General features: G+C 41.6%; 1 protein-coding gene across 1 annotated transcript in view; it reads left to right on the plus strand.

The window, feature by feature from the left end:
• ITGA8 (integrin subunit alpha 8) overlaps positions 1-22,049 on the plus strand; it is a 236,120-nt gene that overhangs the window by 141,200 nt on the left and 72,871 nt on the right. The window contains exons 16-19 of the mRNA XM_077490849.1: positions 10,431-10,486; positions 12,870-13,024; positions 14,386-14,523; positions 17,649-17,716. Of these exons, the coding sequence (XP_077346975.1) occupies positions 10,431-10,486; positions 12,870-13,024; positions 14,386-14,523; positions 17,649-17,716 (417 nt within the window). The remainder of the gene's footprint in view (positions 1-10,430; positions 10,487-12,869; positions 13,025-14,385; positions 14,524-17,648; positions 17,717-22,049) is intronic.

Below are 22,049 nucleotides of genomic sequence, written 5' to 3' on the forward strand. Positions count from 1 at the left end.
AGTAGTACCCAGAGAACTGTCCCATAGAATTGTGGAGAGTCGGATACCAATATCTGGTTATATACATGCTTGTCATTATGTCTTCAGAAACACACACTAGGAGCACTCAAACAGGCCAACACATTGAGAAACTCGGTATTAGCATAACGTGTTTGAAGGCTGCATTGCAGTGTACTGCCAAACTACAGTGCCTTCAAAAAGTATTCATACCCCTTGACATTTTCCACATTTGTAAACCAAAAACGTAAATGTATTTTATTGGGATTTTATGAAATAGACCAACACAAAGTGGCACATAATTGTAAAGTAGAAGGAAAATTATAAATTGTTTTCAATTTATACTTTGCACTTTATACTTTTGTACTTAGTACTTTGTAGAACCCCCTTTCACTGCAATTACAGCTGCAAGTCTTTTTGGAGATGTCGCTACCAGCTTTGCACATCTAGAGAGTGACTTGTTTGCCCATTCTTCTTTGCAAAATAGCTCAAGCTCTGTCAGATTGAATGGAGAGCGTCTGTGTACAGAAATTTTCAAGTCTTGCCACAGATTCTCAATTTGATTTAGGTCTGGACTTTGGGGCAGTCTAAGCCCTTGTACACACGGTCGGAGATTCCGACGGAATGTGTCCGATCGGACCGTTTTGACGGATATTCCGACTGTGTGTGGTCTCCATCGGACGGTTTCCGTCGGAGTATCCGACGGACCAAGTTTTGCAACTTGTTGGTAAAATTTTCCGACAAAATGCCCCGATCGGACATACTCCGATCATGTGTAGAGAATTCCGATCGGACAAAGTGCCACGCATGCTCAGATCAAATTCCTACACCAAAGCTATTGGCTACTAGCGTGAATGTAGTCCCATCGTAACGAAATAACGTCATCACGTTCTGAACGATCGGATTTTCCGACAATTTTGTTCGACCATGTGTATGCAACAGTTTCGGACAAAATCTGACGGACAAAATCCGACGGATTTGCTTGTCGGAATGTCCAACTGTGTGTAAAAGGGCTAACACATGAATATGCTTTGATCTAAACCATTTCATTGTAGCTCTGGCTGTATGTTTAGGTTCGTTGTCCTGCTGGAAGGTGAACCAGTGGCCCCAGTCTCAAGTCTTTTGCAGACTCTAATGCCCTGTACACACAACCGGTTTTGCAGTCGGAATAAACGCTGAAGGTTTTTCCGACGGAGTTCCGACAGAGTTCCGCTGAAACTGTCTCGCGTACACACGATCACACCAAAGTCCGATCGTCGAGAACGCAGTGACGTACAACATGTACAATGGGACTAGAAAAAGGAAGTTCAATAGCCAGTAGCCAATAGCCTCTGTCTCGTACTTGCTTCAGAGCATGTGTTGTTTTTGGTCCATCGGAACAGCATACAGACGAGCGGTTTTCCTGGAATTGGTTCCATCGGAAATATTTAAAACATGTTCTATTTCTAGGTTCGTCAGAATTTTTGAAAAAAAAGTCAGATGAGGCATACACATGATCGGAATATACGATGAAAATCTTCCGTCTGACTTTTTCTGTCGGACATTCCGCTCGTGTGTATGTGGCAAAACAGGTTTACTTTCGAAGATTGCCCTGTATTTGGCTCCATCCATCTTCCCGCCAATTCTTACCAGCTTCCCTGTCTCTGCTGAAGAAAAGCATCTCCACAACATGATGCTGCCACCATCATGTTTTACGGTGGGGATGGTGTGTTCAGGGTGATGTGCAGTATTAGTTTTCCGCCACACATAGTGTTTTGCTTTTAAGCCAAGAATTTCTTACGGCTTTCTTTCAACAATGGCTTTCTTCTTGCCACTCTTCCATAAAGGCCAGATTTGTGGAGTGCACAACTCATAGTTGTCCTGTGGACAGATTCTCCTACTTGAGCTGTGGATCTCCTCCAGAGTTACCATGGGCCTCTTGGCTGCTTCTCTGATTAATGCTCTCCTTGTCCGACCTGTCAGTTTAGGTGGATGGCCATGTCTTGATAGGTTTGCAGGTGTGCATACTCTTTCTATTTTTGGATGATATATTGAACAGTGCTCCGTTGGGATATGTTTTTATAGCCTAATCCTGCTTTTAACTTCTCTACAACTTTATCCCTGACCTGTCTGGTGTTTTCCTTGGCCTTCATGATGTTATTTGTTCACTAAGGTTCTCTAACAAACCTCTGAGGGCTTCACAGAACAGGTGTATTTATACTGATATTAAATTGCACACAGGTGGACTCTATTTACACATTAGGTGACTTCTGAAGACAATTGGTTCCACTAGATTTTAGTTAGGGGTATCAGAGTAAAGGGGGCTGAATACAATATACCACACTTTTCAGATATTTATTTGTAAAATAATATGAAAACCATTTATCATTTTTCTTCTGCTTTGCAATTATGTGCCACTTTGTGTTATCTCAAAAAATCCCAATAAAATACATTTACGTTTTTGGTTGTAACATGACAAAATGTGGAAAATTTCAAGGGTTGTGAATACTTTTTCAGGGCACTGTAGCACTAAGTTTTTAGAAAGGAGGACAGAAGAAAGTGAGTAGAGGCCATGACCTCAATTATGTAGTACTTCTTCACTGTCCAGTCAGGAAGACAGGGAAGGGTCAGTGACCAAGTTGCATTGCTTTAATTATGTGCAGCAAAGTTAAGTCACCAACCAGACTGCGCTGTCTGTGGTACCAGGATCATGAAACCGTCAGAGCCAACACAAATCTTGTTGCAGCCAGCTCACATATCTGTCGTGCATTTAGCTGCTTGCATGAAATTTGGCTTTAATCAGCAAATCTCTGGTACTCTAGCTTGTTAATATTCCAGAGAGAAGGGATACATGTAGAGTTTGTCACTATAGGTTAGGGCACTTGTGTGTAATGAATCCCCACAATGTGAACCGTAACGAGCAACAGATGAGAGGCATTAGGCTCGCTGTGCAGACAGTAATTTGTTGACGTGTGAATCAGTGCAGTTTAGGAATGTAGCCCAACAGAGCAAATCATTTTCCTGACTTCTTTTTTGGACAATCACGGTCTTGTGAGGTAATGCTTTATGTCAGGTTTGGAATGTGTGAGATTAATGCAAATGTGACATATAATACACTGAACTCAAATTGTGTAGGTATTTTTTAAATACATTCTCATTTGCGGGGGTCACGATTTTTTTTATGAGCTGTCTTAGAAACAGCTCCTCAATCTAGGTGATGGGATGAGCTAGGTAATAGGAATTCTGGGACGTCTTGCACACTGCTGCCTAAAAATGAAAATATTTTAGGCATACAGGCATTTTTTGTACTGATATAAATACAGACCATTGTTTCCAATGTGCCTGTACACACAAGTTTATAAACATGCGCTTATAGGTCAGGAAAGAAAATACAGAAATCTGAGTCTCCATTCAGTATTTTTGCACATATACACACAAATATATACAAGTACATACTGTATATACTCGAGTTTAGGCCGACCCAAATATAAGCTGAGGCACCTAATTTTAAAAACTGGGAAAACGTATTGACTTGAGTATAAGCCTAGGTTGGGAAATGCAGCAGCTGCTCGGTAAACAATGCCCATCTGCAGCCTCACTGTGCCCATTTGCAGCCTCACTGTGCCCATCTGCAGCCTCACTGTGCCCACCTGTATCATCAGTGCCCATCTGCAGCCTCACTGTGCCCATCTGCAGCCTTACTGTACCCATCTGCAGCCTCATTGTGACCATCTGCAGCCTTACTGTACCCATCTGCAGCCTCATTGTGCCCATTTGCAGCCTCACTGTGCCCATCTGCAGCCTCACTGTGCCCATCTGTAGCCTCATTGTGTCCATCTGCAGCCTTACTGTACCCATCTGCAGCCTCATTGTGCCCATTTGCAGCCTCACTGTGCCCATCTGCAGCCTCACTGCTCACTGTTAGAACACTGATACAATGCTGGGAAACGGTGGGGCTTTGTTACAGTGGGTGGCCGCGGAACAGACTGCATGACACAGCGGGAGACACCAGCTGTTTTAGTTATCAAAGGTACAGCTGCAGATTGGAAGAGAAGATGCTACCATCACTTCGTGCCCATGGTCGTCTTGCACTTTTCCAACATGACAATGATCCAAAACGCACATCTAAGGCCACTGTTGCATTTCTGAAGAAGAACAGGGTAAAAGTGATTCCGTGGGCAAGTATTTCTACTGATCTGAAGCCAATCGAACACCTATGGGGATTTCTAGACAAGTTGAGCATCACTCTCCAGCATCCAGGCTCTAAAAGAGGTCATTCTTGTGGAATGGAAAAAGATAGATGTTGCAATATGTTGCCAACTTGTTCATTCCAAGCCTAGAAGACTTGATGTTGTCCTACATATCATGGAGGTCATACAAAATACTAAATAGGAGTTTTTGTTGTGGGGTGTATTCATTTTTGCATCAACTAATTTGAGTAAAACTGAAGATTTTACAATCTAAGTTATATTATTAACCTTAATTTCATGTAATTAGCTAAACAAATGTTCTAAATAACTCAGTTTTGTCAAAATTTTGGAAATTGTTCCTGTATTCATTAAAATATTGAATAAAATCATACTTTTTAAAAGGGGGTGTACTCATTTATGCTGAGCACTGTACGTGCAAATGCTATACAGCCCATCCTCGCATTTTTCTTGCCAGGAATATCTGACGTTTACAGATCAGTACCACGTGCAAGAGCCCTTGCTATTGTTGTAGGTAAATCATCTTTTTTTTATTTAAAAAAATCATAAGTGTCCACAGATTGGAATGGAAAGGTAATTTTCAAAAATCTATAAACTTCAGTATGGTTATAGAAATGACTTAGGTTATTTCAGTTTTTAGAATAATTCTGTCAATAGAATAAAGATGTTAAATAAGGTGCCTGCTAAAGAGATGGTTGAAAGTTTCCTCTCCTACTGCCCATGCCCCTGGACTTTACTGTATTAGAGAAATACTGGTACCTGAAGACCCTTCAGAATCGGGAGCCTGTGCATTGCAGCACTGGTAATGCTGACAGGTTCACATTACATGGTGCTTATATTTATCAAGAGGGAAAATATACTGATGCTTATGAGTCGGCATAAATATGGGGCCCTCACTACTTTTCAGTGATGAAGCATGATAGAGCACCCCATGCTATAAGAAGGGAAGTCATTGCTTATTCTACTAAGAACAAACTCTTTTTTTATTTTTTCTTCTTTGATAATTTTATTAAAGAAAAGTTTTCAAGAAGTACGATTGTATAAGGCTCCATGCACACTAGCATTTTTTTTTAAGCGCCTAGAATCTGTTATTAGCCATTTTTTTCTGCTCTTAGAAGCTAAATAGCGCTATTCTATGTGTCCATGCATACTACTTTAGGCTATTAGCATTTTTCAGCGAGTTTCAGCTTCTAGGAGCAGGAAAAAAATTGTTTTTGTAGAGTTTCTTGGAGCATTTTTCCAGCAGAAAAATAAGCTGAATTCTTCTAGCTGCTCCTAACTGTGTCTAAATGCTACTAAAATGCTAACAGCTTTTTGTAAGCTTTTTTTTTTTCTTCATGTACTGCAAAAACAGCAATAAAATATGGAGCAACGGATGTCAGTGGTGACATGTCCGACCCTATTGGTGACCCTATTTTCCATTTTCCAATCCGTCTGGCGGATAAGATTGGATGAAAATGGACAAGCGTTCCATTTTCATCTGATCCCTCATAGAGGAGAGTGGAGCTCTGACAGGTCTGTCCCTGCACAGTGAGCGGAGACGGACCTGTCATCCGCCGGCTCAGCGAGGATCAGCAGATAGATCCATGCTGAAAAAATGGACAGCCCCATGTGAAAGGGGCCTAACTGCTCCTAAAAGCTTCTAAATGCTACTAAAATACTACTAGAAGCTGGCACAAAAATGCCATTAGCTTTTTTCATCCAGCGTTTTTCTGGCATTTTGTTTTAGATTATAGTGTGCATGGAGCCTAAGGAGATACAGCAATTGGTAACATTTTTACAGCTAAGAAGGAACCTTACAGTAATATAGAATTATACACAGAATTCCATGTAATACGATTGCATAAAATATTGCCCAACAGAGAACAGTAATTATCAGAGAGACTAGAGAATTGAGAATGGGACCAGAAAGGGGAAGGGAGGGAAGGGTTAAGTGGGAACGCTGGGAAGGCTGGGGTTCAAGAGTTCAAGGGTTCTTTAAAATGTATTTAATGCCGTGTACACGCGACTGGACTTTCAGGCAGACTAGGTCCGACGGTCTTCCCGACGGACTTTCGGCGGAGTTCCAATGGACTTTCTGAACGAACGGACTTGGCCACACACAATCATACCAAAGTCCGATGGATTCGACAGTGATGACGTACGACCAGACTAGAATAAGAAAGTTCATAGCCAGTAGCCAATAGCTGCCCTAGCATCGGTTTTCATCTGTCGGACTAGCATACAGACGAACTTGTTTTTTCGACCGGACTCGAGTCCGTCGGAAAGATTTGAAACATGTTCTAAATCTAAAGTCCGTCTGATTTTTTGACAGCAAACGTCCGATGAAGCCCACACCCGGTCGAATTGTCTGACAAATTCGTTCCGTCTGACCTTTGCTGTTAAAGTCCGGCCGTGTGTACACAGCATAAGACCTTGAGCTTAGGTTCACACTGTAGTGATATGGGAACCTGCGCGATTACAGCGCCGGTTCCCACATTGCATCTCTCCCGCAGGCAGAACCGCTTTGGGCGTCAATACAATGACACCCCCAGATCGGTTCACAGATCGCAGTGTGGGAAAAAAAGGTATGGCTGAACCCGCACTGCACAGACAACGCATGTGATCAGCACCTCAGTGTGGGTGCAAATCAAATTTGATGTCGGACATCGCACAAGTGTGAATCCGGGCTGAGACAGTCTTCTAATAGTCCAAGTTGGGCAAGGAACTTATAGGGTTTTGTAAGAAATAAGACATCATGGGTAAGATTTACTAAAACCAGCGCACTCAATTTGGCGCAGCTGTGTATGGCAGCCAATCAGCTAACTACAAGTTGTTCAATTAAGCTTTGACAATAAAACCTGGAAGCTGATTCAGAACTGCACCAGATTTTGCACTCTCCAGTCTTGGTAAATCTCTCCCAATGTCATCAGCAAACACTTTTGTTTATTATGGTGTCCAGCTATATGCACACTCGTCACTTCAGGGTTTTTTTCTGATGAGATTTGCTAAGGGCTCAATAGCTAATTTAAACCTAAATGGACAACCTCCTACACTCCTTTTTCTTGTAAATATTACAATTATGTTTTTAAAATGATGATTCTAGAAAGATCTTCATCTTTTCCAGTAACTGAAAAGAAACACTGTGCCTCTAAGTGCAATATTGGTAAACCATTTAATGATAAGTCGAAAGTGAAACTACTCACAAAGGGAGCATAAACACAAGCATGATAGTAATCCTGCAGCAAAATCTGGGGGTGGTTCCTTTGACCCTCCTATTGAGAGACTCTATTAATCACATTTATTTAATCTGTGTACACCTCCAGGGTCTCTCCTCAAACGAGTGCTGAGTTCATTTTTTTCTAATCATTTCTCTTCCAAATTGTCTTCACTTTAGGTTAGCCCTACTAGAGCATTAGAATGCACATTAAAAGGAAGGTATAGGGTATTTTCAGTCTTTATATATTGTGAGCAATAGTATTTTTCTTTTAGAATACCAGCTCATTTTCTGGTGTAGTGGGATCAACAGGTAATCACTATCATTCCTTATGCCCCATACACACGATCAGATTTTCTGATTGAAAATGTGCGATCGGATCATGTTGTCGGAAAATCCGACCGCGTGTGGGCTCCATCTGACTTTTTCCGTCATATTTTCCGATGCACAAAGTTTGAGAGCAGGATCTAAAATTTTCCAACAACAAAATCCGATCCCATAAATTCCGATCGTGTGTAGACAATTCAGACGGGCAAAGTGCCACGTATGCTCAGAATAAACAAAGAGACAAAAGCTATTGGCTACTGGCCCGTTTATCGTCCCTGATGTACGTGTTTGACGTCTCCTTGTTCAGAACGATCGGAAATTCCGACAACTTTGTGCAACCGCGTTCCTGCAAGAAAATTTTGGGCCAAAATCCGTCGGAAAAAATCCAACGGATTTTGTGGTCGGAATGTCCGACCATGTGTATGGGGCATTGGAGTTTTACATTTTTCAAAAGAGTGGCATTCTCTTTTAATATGTATTTATGCCAGATGCAGAATGTGTAGTGTTGAATGGGACTTAGCCCACGTACACACGGTCGGAGATTTCCACAACCAAATCCGTCGGATTCTGCTCGTTGGATTTTGTCCGTTGGATCTTGTCCGAAACTGTTGCATACACACGGTCGGACAAAGTTGGCGAAAAATCTGATCTTTCAGAACGTGATGACGTAATTTCATTACGATGGGACTACATTCAGGCTAGTAGCCAATAGCTTTGATGTAGGAATTTGATCTGAGCATGCGTGGCACTTGGTCCGATCAAAATGCTCTACACATGATCGGATTAGGTCCGACCGGCCCAGTTGGTCGGGAAATATTTCCAACATGTTGGAAAATTGGGTCCGACGGAGATTCGGACGGAATCAGTCCGATGCATACCACACACAGTCGGATTATCCGACGACACGGTCCGATAGGACACATTCCGACGGATTCTCCGACCGTGTGTACAAGGCTTTAGGTGGCTGTTATCAGACAACATGGAACAGGATGCATCTTAGTACTTTAATCAGTTCACTATTTATCTCCCATGAGAAATTACCCGTAGATTCCTGATTTCTCAGGAGAGCCGTGGTATTCTCTGATAATTACTCTCCACGTTCTTGACATTATCATGCCTAATGGCGTGTAGGAAATTTGTCCTCGAGTGCGGTATGAGACCCGCCAGATGTCAGCTCTTATTCAGTTTAATCACATTACAAAGAGGAAGTTAATCTTCAGCTTCACTGCATTATGATTAGAGGTTTGTTTAGCATCTTCCAAAGATACATTAATGGTGCATAGAAGAGATGTAATTGCGTTGGCCACAGCGATGACTTGCTGCACTTACTGTGATGGAGCTCTTCCTGCAGAGGTACATGGAATTTCCCCTTCCCCTTTTCCTCTGTGTATCGAACATGCCACAGTCTGGATGAAACATGGTGAAGCGGCATTGTAGTGACCTCACTGCTGTGGAGGGCAAGGAATGGACAGCTACATCAGGGGAAAATGTAGCCATTTGGACCATTTTTATTTATCTGTGGGCACAGGAACATGAAAAAAAAAACACACTGAAAACTGAGCAATGTCTATGCCATAGTAAAAGGACTCTAATTAGGATAGGAAAAGTAGTTAAAAACGAAATTGTACATTATAAATAATGTAAACTTCGGTGGAAAAAAGAAATTTCACAAATGACATAGGGTGCACGTTACTCAAAAATACCCCCCAATTAGAGCCCATTCACACTTTGCTGTTCTTATGTGTTTTTTCGTGTTAACATGCATTTTGTTAAAGTACTTGTAAAGCCTTCTGTTTCTTTAAATTAAAGTAACAAACTTGTTATATGAAAAACACAGTCACATCCAGCGCTAATAGGTCTTCCAAGGTGTGGAGTAAAAGATGTCAGGTAAAATGGTGGTGTGAAAGGTATATATGGTATCCAAAACTGGGTGGATTCTGCCTTCCTCAGATGGGGTAATCCGAAAGGAACTACAAGAAAAACAAATGGAAGGCGCGCACACCTAGTGCATTACCAAAGATAATTTAATAATAAGAATTTTTTCTATAAAAGTGGGTACTCACAAAATGCAACTGACAAAAGGCCATAAACACAGTGCATTGACATTCACAGAACACGGGGTACAGGTAACGCGTTTCGGGGGCACACCCCCTTCCTCAGAGCTAAGCTAGTCTTATACAGCATGGGCAAGCGCTTTTATAGGGAATGGTGGAATTTACCATTTTGTGAGTACCCACTTTTATATAAAAATGTCTTATTATTAAATTATCTTTGGTAATTCGCTAGGTGTGTGCGCACCTTCCATTTCTGTTTTCCTTGTAGCAAACTTGTTTTACTTACCTGCTCTCTGCAACGGTTTTGCACAGAGCAGCCCCGGTCCTCCTCTTCTTGGGTCCCCACGCTGGCACTCCTGGCTTCTACCTCCCGCCAAATGCCCCCATAGAAAGCCGCTCCATCGCCATAGGATTTGTTTGACAGGAGCAGGGGCCAATGGCTCCACCTGCTATCAAACTATCAAATGAGGAGGGACAGAACCAAGAGAACCTCTGCTCTCATGCACATCACTGGATTGAGATCGGGCTCAGATAAATATAAGGTGGGGTTGAGGGAAACCTCTGCAACAGAAGGTTTGCAGAAAGTACCGCAATGCAGTAAAGGAATATGTTTATATAATGTTTGATTAATGAATGTGCTCAGTAACAGGTTATTGTTTTTATTCTTAGTTTCATAGTGGAAGTCTGTGTACAAGTAACAGGACAAGGCATCCCTCATAATATAGGTATGTATTATTACTGCATACGACTGCTCTTTGGCTTATACTGCAGAGAATCTGTATTTTCTGCAGGAGGTTGGCTTTTTTTTTTTCTTTTTATAGTTTTCATTGTAATCTGCGTTGCCAATTAATGTGCCAATATTTCAATTAATAAATAGGTAGAATGGTAAAAAATTGATAAGAAATTAGTAAGAGTGCAGTCCCATTAATGATATTCCAATGAAAAAAGTCTGTAAATAGTGCCGTGCCTGCACGCACAAATATCTCCTTGTGCTTCTCACTTTTTTGCGTTTAACCACTTAGCGCTCAATTAATGTACCGATATTTCAATCCACTCATGTTCCCCCATCAGATGTTCTCTCACCTGATGATATGTGACCTCACATTTGAGTTTGAACAAATAATGCTTTTTAGTCCTTCCAGGACCAGAGCAATGGATGTCTTTTCTCCTCGTTCCTTCTCCATAATGCTATCCATGATACTGCACCAGCCATATGTCTAAAAAAATCTCCTTCGAGGTATGAGCTCCATGCCATCCCGTTGCCCCTCCCCTACGCATTACGCCACAGAGACACGTGGCTTCCTCAGGGAATTCCATGGAGAATTTACCCTTAAGAAGCCTTGGGTCCCTGTGGCATAGCATATAGTAGAGGGGCAACAGGACGGCACGGAGCTCATACCCTGAATGGCTGATGCGGTGTCAGTGATATATTTCAAAAGGATTTTAAAGCGGTAAGAGGGTGGTGCACTTGAAGTACCCTGCTAATATGGGTAGCATTTTTTGGATAAGTAAAGCTATCTGTTTTTCTGATATAAGCACTATTGGTGATCCTTTCCTTTACACGTGGCTCTGATGATACTGTCATGGCTTGAGGCTAAATAGCAGCTGCATTAAGGAGGAGAAACAAGAAGAAAAGGTTTATCCATTGTTCTGGTCCTGGAAGGACTAAAAAGCGTTATTTGACCAACTTAAATGTGAGGTCACAGATCAAAAGGTGAGAGAGCACATCTGATGGGGGAGCACGAGCAATTTAAAATATTGGTATATTAATTGAGCACTAAGTGGTTAAACACAAACAAAGTGAGAAGCACAAGGAGATATACCGTAGATATTTGTGCATGCAGGCATGGAACTATTTAGACTTTTTTCTTTGGAATATCACTGATGGGACTGCACTCTTATTAATTTGTTATCTCTATTTATTAATTAAAATATTGCCACAATAATTTGTTTGTTAAATCACAGAAATGAAATATGGAATTGTAATTGAATTATTAGTTTATGATATTGAGCACTTATGTGTATATATATATATATATATATATATATATATATATATATATATATATATATATATATATATATATATATATATTCACATTTATTAGTTGTTTTTTTTTTCACTTGGAGGAAAAAACATGGAACATTTATTGAGTTTTTTCTTTGTACTTTGCACATTTTTATGGGAATGTGAGGAGTACTAGCAGCTAGTATTCTAATTGATTTCAATATTTATAGTTGCTTGCAAGGTTGCTTTACTCTAATTTAAGTAAACTAAGCACCTTTGACGATAGTCTTTTCTCCATCAGAATTGCTTCTTTCAGTTTAAGTCTGTAGGAATTTAAAATCATCTAGAAGCAGGTTCATGTAGCTTAGAAGGGGATCAGAAGGAGGTTAACTGTAGGCGATCAGCACAGGGCCAATCATCACTGTCCAGACAGAGGGTCAGGGGTCTTGCAGTCCCATGGGACGGTCAAAAAACTCTTCCTACAACCTTTAATAACCGGTGCTTGGCTGGATACTGATAGAAGTCACAAGACTGCTATATACTGCTAAAAAGAAAAGGTATTTAGCAGTTTATATTTACTAAAATAATTGCATTGCCATGTTCTGTGTACTGTGGGAGACCAGGTATAGTCAATGAAGGCTCCTGGGTCTAGTAACACTTTAATATCAATTTGCATTTGCCTGTTCACACTAGCACTTGGTACAGTAACAGCTGGTGTCCTCTAAACTTAGGAAGATTTGCACTACCTTTGGTGTCTCTGGACAGGAAGTGAAGGGAAGTATCCCCAGTGCAGATGTTCTATCTGCTCCCATTCTGTCCAAAACTATAAAAACACATCTTGGCAGGAGTTGTACTTTAATTTATGTTAACTATCGTGGCCAAATTTGTCTTCTGACGGTAGACAGACATTTGGCGTTCCTTTGATGTGACATCGCATGTCTCATCATAGCACAATGACCAAGGTGAAAGATGGATAGTGAACTGGCCTTGGGGGGTGGATGACTAATTCCAGCTATAACTGTAATCAAACTTCTCATCTGCATGTATGCCTTATTTCCTGCATTGGGAATATTTATCTTTATATGTCTCTTACTCCACAGTTCTGAATGCTGATCTTGAGTTGGACTGGTTGAAACAGAAAGGAGCAGTGAAGAGGACGCTGTTCCTTGACTACAATAATGCGCAGCACACATTTAAACTGGTAGTAGGACGGGAAAAGGAGACGCAGTGCCAAAACTTTGATGTTTATCTAAGAGTAAGTATTTAACTGGAGTTGCAACAAACATGTTATTTATAGATGAAAGTAAAGCCAAACTATTGTTATTGATATAGCAGCACTATGTCCTTATATAAATAGAGTATATCAATTACATAAAACTATGACTTCAATGGAAGGTTCGCTTTTGGTACGTTCTTTTTAACCACTTGAATACCGGGCACTTTCACTCCCTTCTTGCTCAGGCCAATTTTTAGCTTTCAGGGCTGTTGTATTTTGAATGACATTTGCTCGAACATGCAACACTACCCACATTAATTTTTTCTTTTAATTTCACACAAATAAAGCATTCTTTTGGTGATATTTAATCACCACTTGATTTTTTATTTTTTGCTAAACAAACAAAAAAAATACCAATTTTTTTTTTAATTATTATTTTCTGTTATAAAACTTTACAAATAAGTAATTTTTCTTCTTCACTGATGTACACTGATTAGACTGCACTGATGGGCACTGATGAGACGGCACTAATGTGTACTGATGAAGCTGCATTGATGTGCAGTGATGAAGCTGCATTGATGTGCACCGATGGGCACTGATGAGGCTGCACTGATGGGCACTAATGAGGCGGCACTGATGGTCACTGATGAAGCGCCTTGATGCGATTCAGTTCACTTTGAGCGCTATACAAATTATTCATTCATTCATTCATTCAAGGGGCACTGATAAGGATGCACTGATGAAGCAGCACTGATGGGCACTGATAGGCTGCACTGATTGGCACTGACTGGTACTGTTGGGGCTGCACTGATAATCAGGGCACTTATAATTGGTGCCCTGGTTAACAGTGTAAATGTCCCCTGTCAAGTATCTGGCATCACATCTGCCTCAACGCGTTTCTTCACAAGGACTTCCTCAGGAGGCTATTGATATACATCAAATACATAAACGTATTGCTGTTCTTTTATGAGAGAATTAGTGGCATGAGCATCTGCCAACTCCAACCTCCACTCCCCAATGCTGATATCAAACCTTGTGTGCACATCCATCTGATGACAACATCTAACACCACACTATATGCTAGCTAAAGATTCCAAGTCTGTCTTTACATTGTGTATGTTATGTTTATCCTTTTGTTGCTATCTCCTCTTATTTATATTGTAATTCGTGTTGTTGTGTATGCTCTTTCTATAGCCAGCAAATCTTCTTTCTTTTTGAACTCTGTAGAATATTCTGCTGCTTAATAGTTTATTCTTTATAACAATATTTGGTGTAAAATTATGATGATGTGTTTGCTTACCATATACAGTATATGAATGCCTAAATTGTGTGTTTTTACATCCAGTAATAAATTGTTTTCTACAAGCTATTTTAGGCTATTTTGTTGACTTTTCCTGTAGGAAGAATCAGAATTTCGAGACAAACTCACCCCCATTACTGTCAACTTGAATTACAGTTTGGATGAATCTGCATTCTTAAATGAACTGGAATTGAAACCAATATTAAACCAATTTAGGGAGGCACGGCTACAGGAACAGGTACAGTATGTCTCATCACTGCTTGCCTAGAAGCCCAAGCCAGAAAAGCATGTGTCAAACATTTGTTTGCGTTGATTTCTGGCATACCATTATTCCAACAATAGAAAAGATTAAAATAGAAGACAATAGAATATGTAGGGTATTATTCAACTGCCTGCAAATATAAAATACTTCAAAATTAGAGTTGTTGAAATGTTTTTTTTTTTGGAACACTGAGGCCTGTAAAGTTTAACCACTTCAGCCCCGGAAGCATGACCAGGCCATTTTTTGCGATATGGCACTGCGCCACTTTACCTGACAGTTGCGCAGTCGGGCGACACTGTACCCAAATACAATTTATGTTCTTTTTTTCCCACAAATAGAGCTTTCTTTTGGTGGTATTTGATCACCTCTGCGATGTTTCTTTTTTGCGATATGAACAAAAAAAGACCGGCAATTTCTGAAAAAAAAACAATATTTAATACTTTCTGCTATAAAACATATCCAATAAAAAAAAATGAAAAAAATCAAATTTATTCATCAATTTAGGCCAATGTGTATTCTGCTACATATTTTTGGTAGAAAAAAAATCACAAGTTATAGCATGTACAAACTATGGAATAGATTTTTTTTTTTTTTTTTTTTTTTTTTTTACTAACAATGGCGGTGATTAGCAATTTTTAGTGGGACTGTGACAATGTGGTGGACAAATCGGACACTAAGTGACCCTTTTTGGGGACTCTCTCAATGCACTCTCACTGTACTAATGACACTGGCTGGAAAGGGTTTAAACCGCTAGGGTGATCAAAGGGTTGAGTGTGCTCCCAGAGAGTGCTTTCTAACTGTGTGGGGGATGGCTTAACTGGAGGAAAACAGAGATCTGTGTTTCTGCTTAACAGAAACACAAGATCTACATCTTGTTTACATAGGCAGACCGCCATTCTGCCTCTCCTGTCAATAATCAGTGGGTCCCGGCAGGTACTGGGTCCAGTGGAAGCGAGTCACTGGCAGCGTGCGTGCCTCAGGCCCTGTGCACTAAATCAGGTACAGTATATCTGCGTGAAAAAAAAAAAAAGCATTTAGGCTTTAACCACTTAAGGACTTTAATTAGCCCAAGGGATAGTGCTTGCATTGAATGAGTGCCCCTTGTGCTGGTGGCTACTCTCTTAGTTGAAATCTTCCTTCCTCTCCCCCCTCCCTCATACCAATGCAGCAATAGTCTTCCAGTTCTACAAGGGATAATACGAGCCGGTGGACCTGTCATGGACACTTGCTAAGGGTGCTGACTACCCTTTGCACCTCCCTCCTCCATTTGTACAAACTGTACTATAGATCTGAGAAAGTAATAGTCTTAAATATTTAATGTGTATATCAGTACATTGAGTAATGATACAAAATGCAATTCTAATTTTCTATGCTGTGGTATACCTAGAAATGGTTAGTCACATTCAACTGGACTTGTTCTTTAATAATGTTGAGATTTTCCGGTTCTCTTACTTATCAAAGTAGCTTTCTCAGTTCAAATGAGTGTCAGGAATATACCCAAAAATGTAAATGCCACACATTAAATCATCCAAACTCAATCACAATGGAATGTCCCAAGGTAGATGTTGTTTGTCCAAGAACAAGATGGTAAGTGTCATCCATGTAACTTAAAGGTTAACACCTGCCCCAACTTATTGGCATGATGATGATTGGATTTTGCAATTAGAACAGAGCAGCTTCGCAATCTTTTACAGCTCCCATATTGTTCTTGGACAATCAACATTTGTCTTGACACATTCCGTGGTGATTAGATAAAGGTGGCTGAGCTACCTGTGTGGCTATAAGTTCCGCCATTGTGGGAGGGGCACCAAGAGCTCGCACTGTGGCTCCTCAGCAAGGTTGCTGGCTGCTGGGCTCTGAGAGTGTCTCTCTCCGGCAGTGCTATTCCTCAGAGAAGGGGAAGTGTGGGCGGGAAGTTTGAAGCCCAGCAGCCCGAAGAAGAAAGGTGCAGACAGCCGATGCATCTCCATCCACTGGGAATTTTCCCTCTTCCTTCTCTCTTCTGCCTCCCAGTGAGTACTCTAATGTAAGAGGGACTCAGATGTAAGGGGTCTTCTGTGGACTCTGGTGTAAGGGGGCTTTGGTGAGCAAAGACCCCCTTACATTAGAGTTTCCCCAGGATCCACAGAGATCCCCCTTACAGTGTAAGTGGAATTTCTGCAGACTCAAAATGTATGGGGGGCTCTGTGGACTCAGCTGTGAGGGGGGCTCTGTAGAGTTTGATGTAAGGGGGACTTTGCAAACTCTTATGTAAGGGGCACTCTGTGAACTCTGATGTAAAGGGGGGCTCTGCTGACTCTGATATGAAGGGGGGCTCTGTGGACTCTGATGTAAAGGGGGGCTCTGCGGACTCTGATGTAAAGGGGGCTCTGCAGACTCTGATGTATAGGGGGCTTTGCAGACTCTGATGTAAGGGGGGCTCTGTGGATTCTGATGTAAAGGGGGATCGGTGGACTCTGATGTAAGGGGGACTCTGCGGATTCTGATGTAAAGGGGAACTCTTGTGATTAAATCCATATGATTAGAATGTTTTTTATTCACAAAATATGTATATAGTGTATACTACAAAAAAGTGCCGCATTTGGCTTGAAGAAAAGTTGGCAACCCTATTCAAGTTGGCAGGAAGTGGGCCCGCTGCAGAACATGTGAAAAGAGTCCATAATAAAAGGCCCAGCAATGGGAGTAAAGGGCCCCAGGATTATGGGGAAGGGCCCCAGACCCTTCAGTCTATATGAAGCAAAGTATGTGTAAAGGGAAAAAAGCCTCAAAAAAAGAAAATAAATGCAGTCACTGCATTTAAGCATTGGTAAGCTGCAGTATATTATTATTTTTTGTTTTGTTTTTTGGTTTAATATTGCTTTGACTACCTACTGTTGTCTGGTTAAGCAGTGTAAATCTTGGGACTGGCGGGATTGAAATCCAGTTCCTTGGACAGCTAAAACTGCCCTCCTCCTTCGTATTTCAACTGTGTTTTAGCTGTTTGCTTGTAGTTCAGCTTTCATTTGAAACAGATAAGAATTGAGAACTCGAATTAGGATCTAGGATGTATAAAAAAACATAAACCAACATCTTGGTCATGTTGTGTTTTTTTCCCTGTACAGGCACACATTCTCGTAGATTGTGGAGAAGACAATATGTGCATTCCTGACCTGAAACTTGCGGCCCAATTGTAAGTCTGAATAAATACATTTCCCTTCGTTTATTGAATGCATGCTTTAAAAAATAAAGGAAACAACTGAGAAAGAGCCGTTATAACTTACTGAGGACCCCAAACTGTGATGTTTGTTTTAACAGGAAATGACAGCACTTGGCAAAATGTTAAACTAATATATACACAGAAGTGAAATTCTACTACAATTTTTTAGAACAATACAAATGCAGATCACAGAGTAAAATCAAGGCCAAACATCTTACAAATACAGCGCAGAATTGTTGTCTCTTTTTTTTTTACGGAATAATTTCGCCTTTGTATATACAGATATTTTTCAGGTCCCCTGAGGCCGGGGGGCTGTAGGCTTAAATAAATCTGTGTAGGACAATCCAAAAACCCCTACAGAAAGAAGAATAAATAAAAAGTGTCCTCAAGCTAAAGCTGATTTGTTGAAGTTCCGGAGGCCTACTGTATATATTTAACTGTAATTGTGATTGTTTGTGTATGTCAGTTTAAACCGGCCCGACAGAGCACTGTCTCCAGACGGAATTTAAGTTCATACGCGGTTAATTAGGTAGGCTTAATTCGCACTAAATATTATCATTTGGTGTGGCAGACTACAAATGATCACTTTGTAATACCCGTTATTTGTTCTATATACTGTGATTATCGAGTTATACTGATGCAAGCTATAGGATGTTCGCGTCCGCCGTATGAGTCAGTGCATGGTTGCAATCATGCCGTTTCCTGATTTAGATAAACATTTGAATACAAAAGGATGTATCCATCTAGAGGGCTAAAACATAAAGGCATTTGGGTTATTATTAAGTTGTCGTCCACTGTAACCCACCCTAAAGCACGAACGTAAACATGCTTTACTGTTTTGTGCTTTTGTCCAGGAAATAATTAAAGTTCAACGCCGGGTAACCAAGAAAGTTAAATCAGTGAAAAAATCATCATACTAAAATCAACTCTGTTTACTATTATCTAAGTTTGATTAAAGTGGTTGTAAACCCTTGCAATCCACTTTTTGCTACAGATAAGCCTATAATAAGGCTTACTTGTAGCTACCCTGGATATCGCCTAAACATGCACAGTTTAGGAAATATCCCCTGTATCTGCATGTGCCGATATCATCCGCACATGCGCACTGAAGCAATGGCATGTACGTTCCGTTTACTTCAGTAAGTGTGCCGTTATCGGGGGCTCCCATGCGCATGCACAGGAGTGACATCATCGTGGCTTCGGCCAATCACAGCACCAAAGCTACGATACCCAGAAGTAATGTCGCCAGAGAAATGTCACCGGACGGAGTTGTGTACGGGCACCACAGCAGGGGCTTCGATCTCAGGTGAGTATTACATGATGAGCTAGTAGGCTATGCCTACTAGCTCATTATGCCTTTGTCTTACAAGTCTTTTTTTTTTTTTTTTTTTTTCATGTGGGTTTACAACCACTGTACAATAGATTCATCAGGCCTCTCACACTGCTGTCTCACATCCATGAACTGCAATAAGCTCAATGGGTTGGTGGTGCTTGTACCAAATCTGGTTTTTAGGTTCACATGCAAATCTTTCATACAGTGCATACGGAAAGTATTCATAGTGCCTCACTTTTCCTTATGTTACAGTCTTATTCCAAAATTGATTACATTCTGTGCAACAATACTCTCCATCCAACCTGATGGAGCTTGAGAGGTCCTGCAAAGAAGAATGGGAGAAACTGTCCAAAATAGGTGTGCCGAGCTTTTAGCATCATACTCATACTTGTGATTGTAGCCGTATTAGTGCAATTGTGACAGAGAAAATTGAGTACTGTCCGTGATACTTTTTTTATTTGCACTAACATACAATTTTTCAGGACAAGCTCCCTTTTTTTTTTTTGCTTAAAAATTTGTAAATCAGTACTGCTTGGACCTTGAAGGGGACATACTCCGGAAGCTTGTCCTGAAAAATTGTATGTTATGCCGCGTACACACGATCAAACAATCTGGTGGAAAAGTCCGGCAAACTCAAGTCCGCCAAACAATCCCCCCGTGTGTAGCCTCCGGGATACTTTTTTGACCCGAAAGTACGGCGGACTTAGAATGCCGTGTTGCACACCAATCTTCCTGCCGGACTCGCATTTCGGCGGACAATCCGGCTGTGTGTATGCCAGTCCGCCGTACTTTTGAAATGAGCGGACTTTTCCCGCCCGGAGAAAAGTCCGCTCATTTCGAGCGGGTCTCCAGGTAGGCGGGGCCAGCGAAGGAGACGTCGCTGGCCCCGCCGCCTGGTATGGACTTAAAGGGGAACCCCAACGCCGAAGAAAATCGGCGTGGGGGTCCCCCCAAGTCCACAACAGACCCTTGTCCGAGCACGCTACCTGGCCGGCCAGGAAAGGGGGGCGAGCGCCCCCCCCTCCTGAGCCGTACCAGGCCGCATGCCCTCAACATGGGGGGTGCCTTGGGGAAGGGGGGCCACGCGGCCCCCCACCCCAAAGCACCTTGTCCCCATGTTGATGAGGACAAGGGCCTCTTCCCGACAACCCTGGCCGTTGGTTGTCGGGGTCTGCGGGCGGGGGGCTTAGACTTAGACTCTGTAGAGTGGGCATACCTGGTTCGCCTTTTAGAATCCTGTGGATTTGGACCTGTCTTCATCTCCTGGGTGTGGCTGCTGTACACAGATCCACTGGCCAGACTAAAGGTTAATGGTATCATCTCAGACTCCTTCCCTATTTCCGGGGGAACTAGGCAGGGGTGCTCACTGTCACCCCTTCTGTTTGCTCTGGTCATAGAGCCCCTGGCAGTAAAGCTGAGGTCTACTCCTACTCTGTCGGGTCTGCAATTTGGGAAGTTTGAAGAACAGGTGTCTCTCTATGCGGATGACATGCTTATATATATGCAGGATCCGGGACATTCACTTTCGGGGGCCTTCAGGCTGATACAGGAATTTGGAGATTACTCCGGATTTCAAATGAACTGGGCAAAATCATCCCTTTTTCCCATAAATGATACAGTAGCTCTTCCATCTGACTATCCCATTCCTTTTTCTACTTCTTTTAAATATTTGGGGATTGTGGTACAGCTCCCTATTGCACGGATTCTGGAGAATAATCTGTCACCAATTATCAGGCCTTTAGAGAGAAGGTACAGAAATTGCATAATTTGCAGATCACATTGAAAGGACGAATAAATGTGTTTAAGATGATTTTGCAGATTTTCAGAACCATTGACTCCATTATTGTGGGATTTCTGTGGGGGTCACATGCCCCCAGAGTCTCTCTAGCAGTTATAAAATGACCAGTTAAAATGGGGGGGGTTGGCCCTTCCGGACTTGCGCTCCCATTTTTTTGCATCACAATTGTCCTTTCTACACTGGCGATTTTTTTCCCCAGACACCCAATGCCACTACTATTGGAAGCAGTGGTTGTCACCTCTCAAGAAACCCTACTAAATACGGTCTACAGACAGGGGATCCTGGGGAAGAAGATGGGGTCAGTCAGGGCTCTTCCTGGTAAAATATTCCATCTCTGTTCCCAACGGAGGAAGGATGGGCCCCTATGGCTTTCCCCAAATAACCCTTTTTTGGTGTAATAAATTCTCGAAGCAATTTTTTAAATTAACAGATGGACAGATATGGGCAAAATACGGTGTGAAGTATTTACATCATATTTGCCAGGACAATGGATTGTCCCCTTTTACACAATTGAGGGGACAATTTGGAATACCCAGGGCAGGGCATTTCCACTTTGCTCAGCTGCATCATGCAGCGCTGGCTCAGTTTGGGAACGGTGGGCTCCAAATACACAATACGGAACTGGAGAAGGGTCTAATTGATCTGGATTCAGCTAAACAAATATCTAGATATTATAGGGCAGTGGGTCCTGGGAACCCTGGGTTGCTATCCATGCCCAGGGGTCTGTGGGTGACTGTTGTGCTGGAGTTGTCTGAGGAGATATGCAGGAGGCTCTGGATACTTATCTTGTATCTGTCATCTCTTCCACGGATAAGATGATTCAACTTAGATACCTTCACCAGATGTACTACACGCCAACTAGACTATGCCAAATGCATAGGAGGGACTCTGCAGTCTGTCATAAATGTATGGGGGCAGAGGGGACCTTCATCCATATGGTATGGGAATGCCCTAGAATAAGACTGTTATGGTCTCAAGCGACTAAATTTATTTCCTCCTAGGGGTCTTTGACCAGGAAAAGATGAATGTATACACTAAACTGTTCCTTAGGCTCTTATACTTTAGTGTAAGAAAACTGATAGCTCAGCGCTGGATATAAGAGTAAATGCGGATGTACTTCTATATAAGTATGACGTATGAGGCTAGGGGTGCCCCCAAGAAATTTATGAAGGTAT

The sequence above is a fragment of the Lithobates pipiens genome, unplaced genomic scaffold (assembly GCF_037356315.1).
Source record: "Lithobates pipiens isolate NorthernLeopardFrog02 unplaced genomic scaffold, aLitPip1_a1.2 Scaffold_19, whole genome shotgun sequence".
In the NCBI taxonomy this organism is placed as follows: domain Eukaryota; kingdom Metazoa; phylum Chordata; class Amphibia; order Anura; family Ranidae; genus Lithobates; species Lithobates pipiens.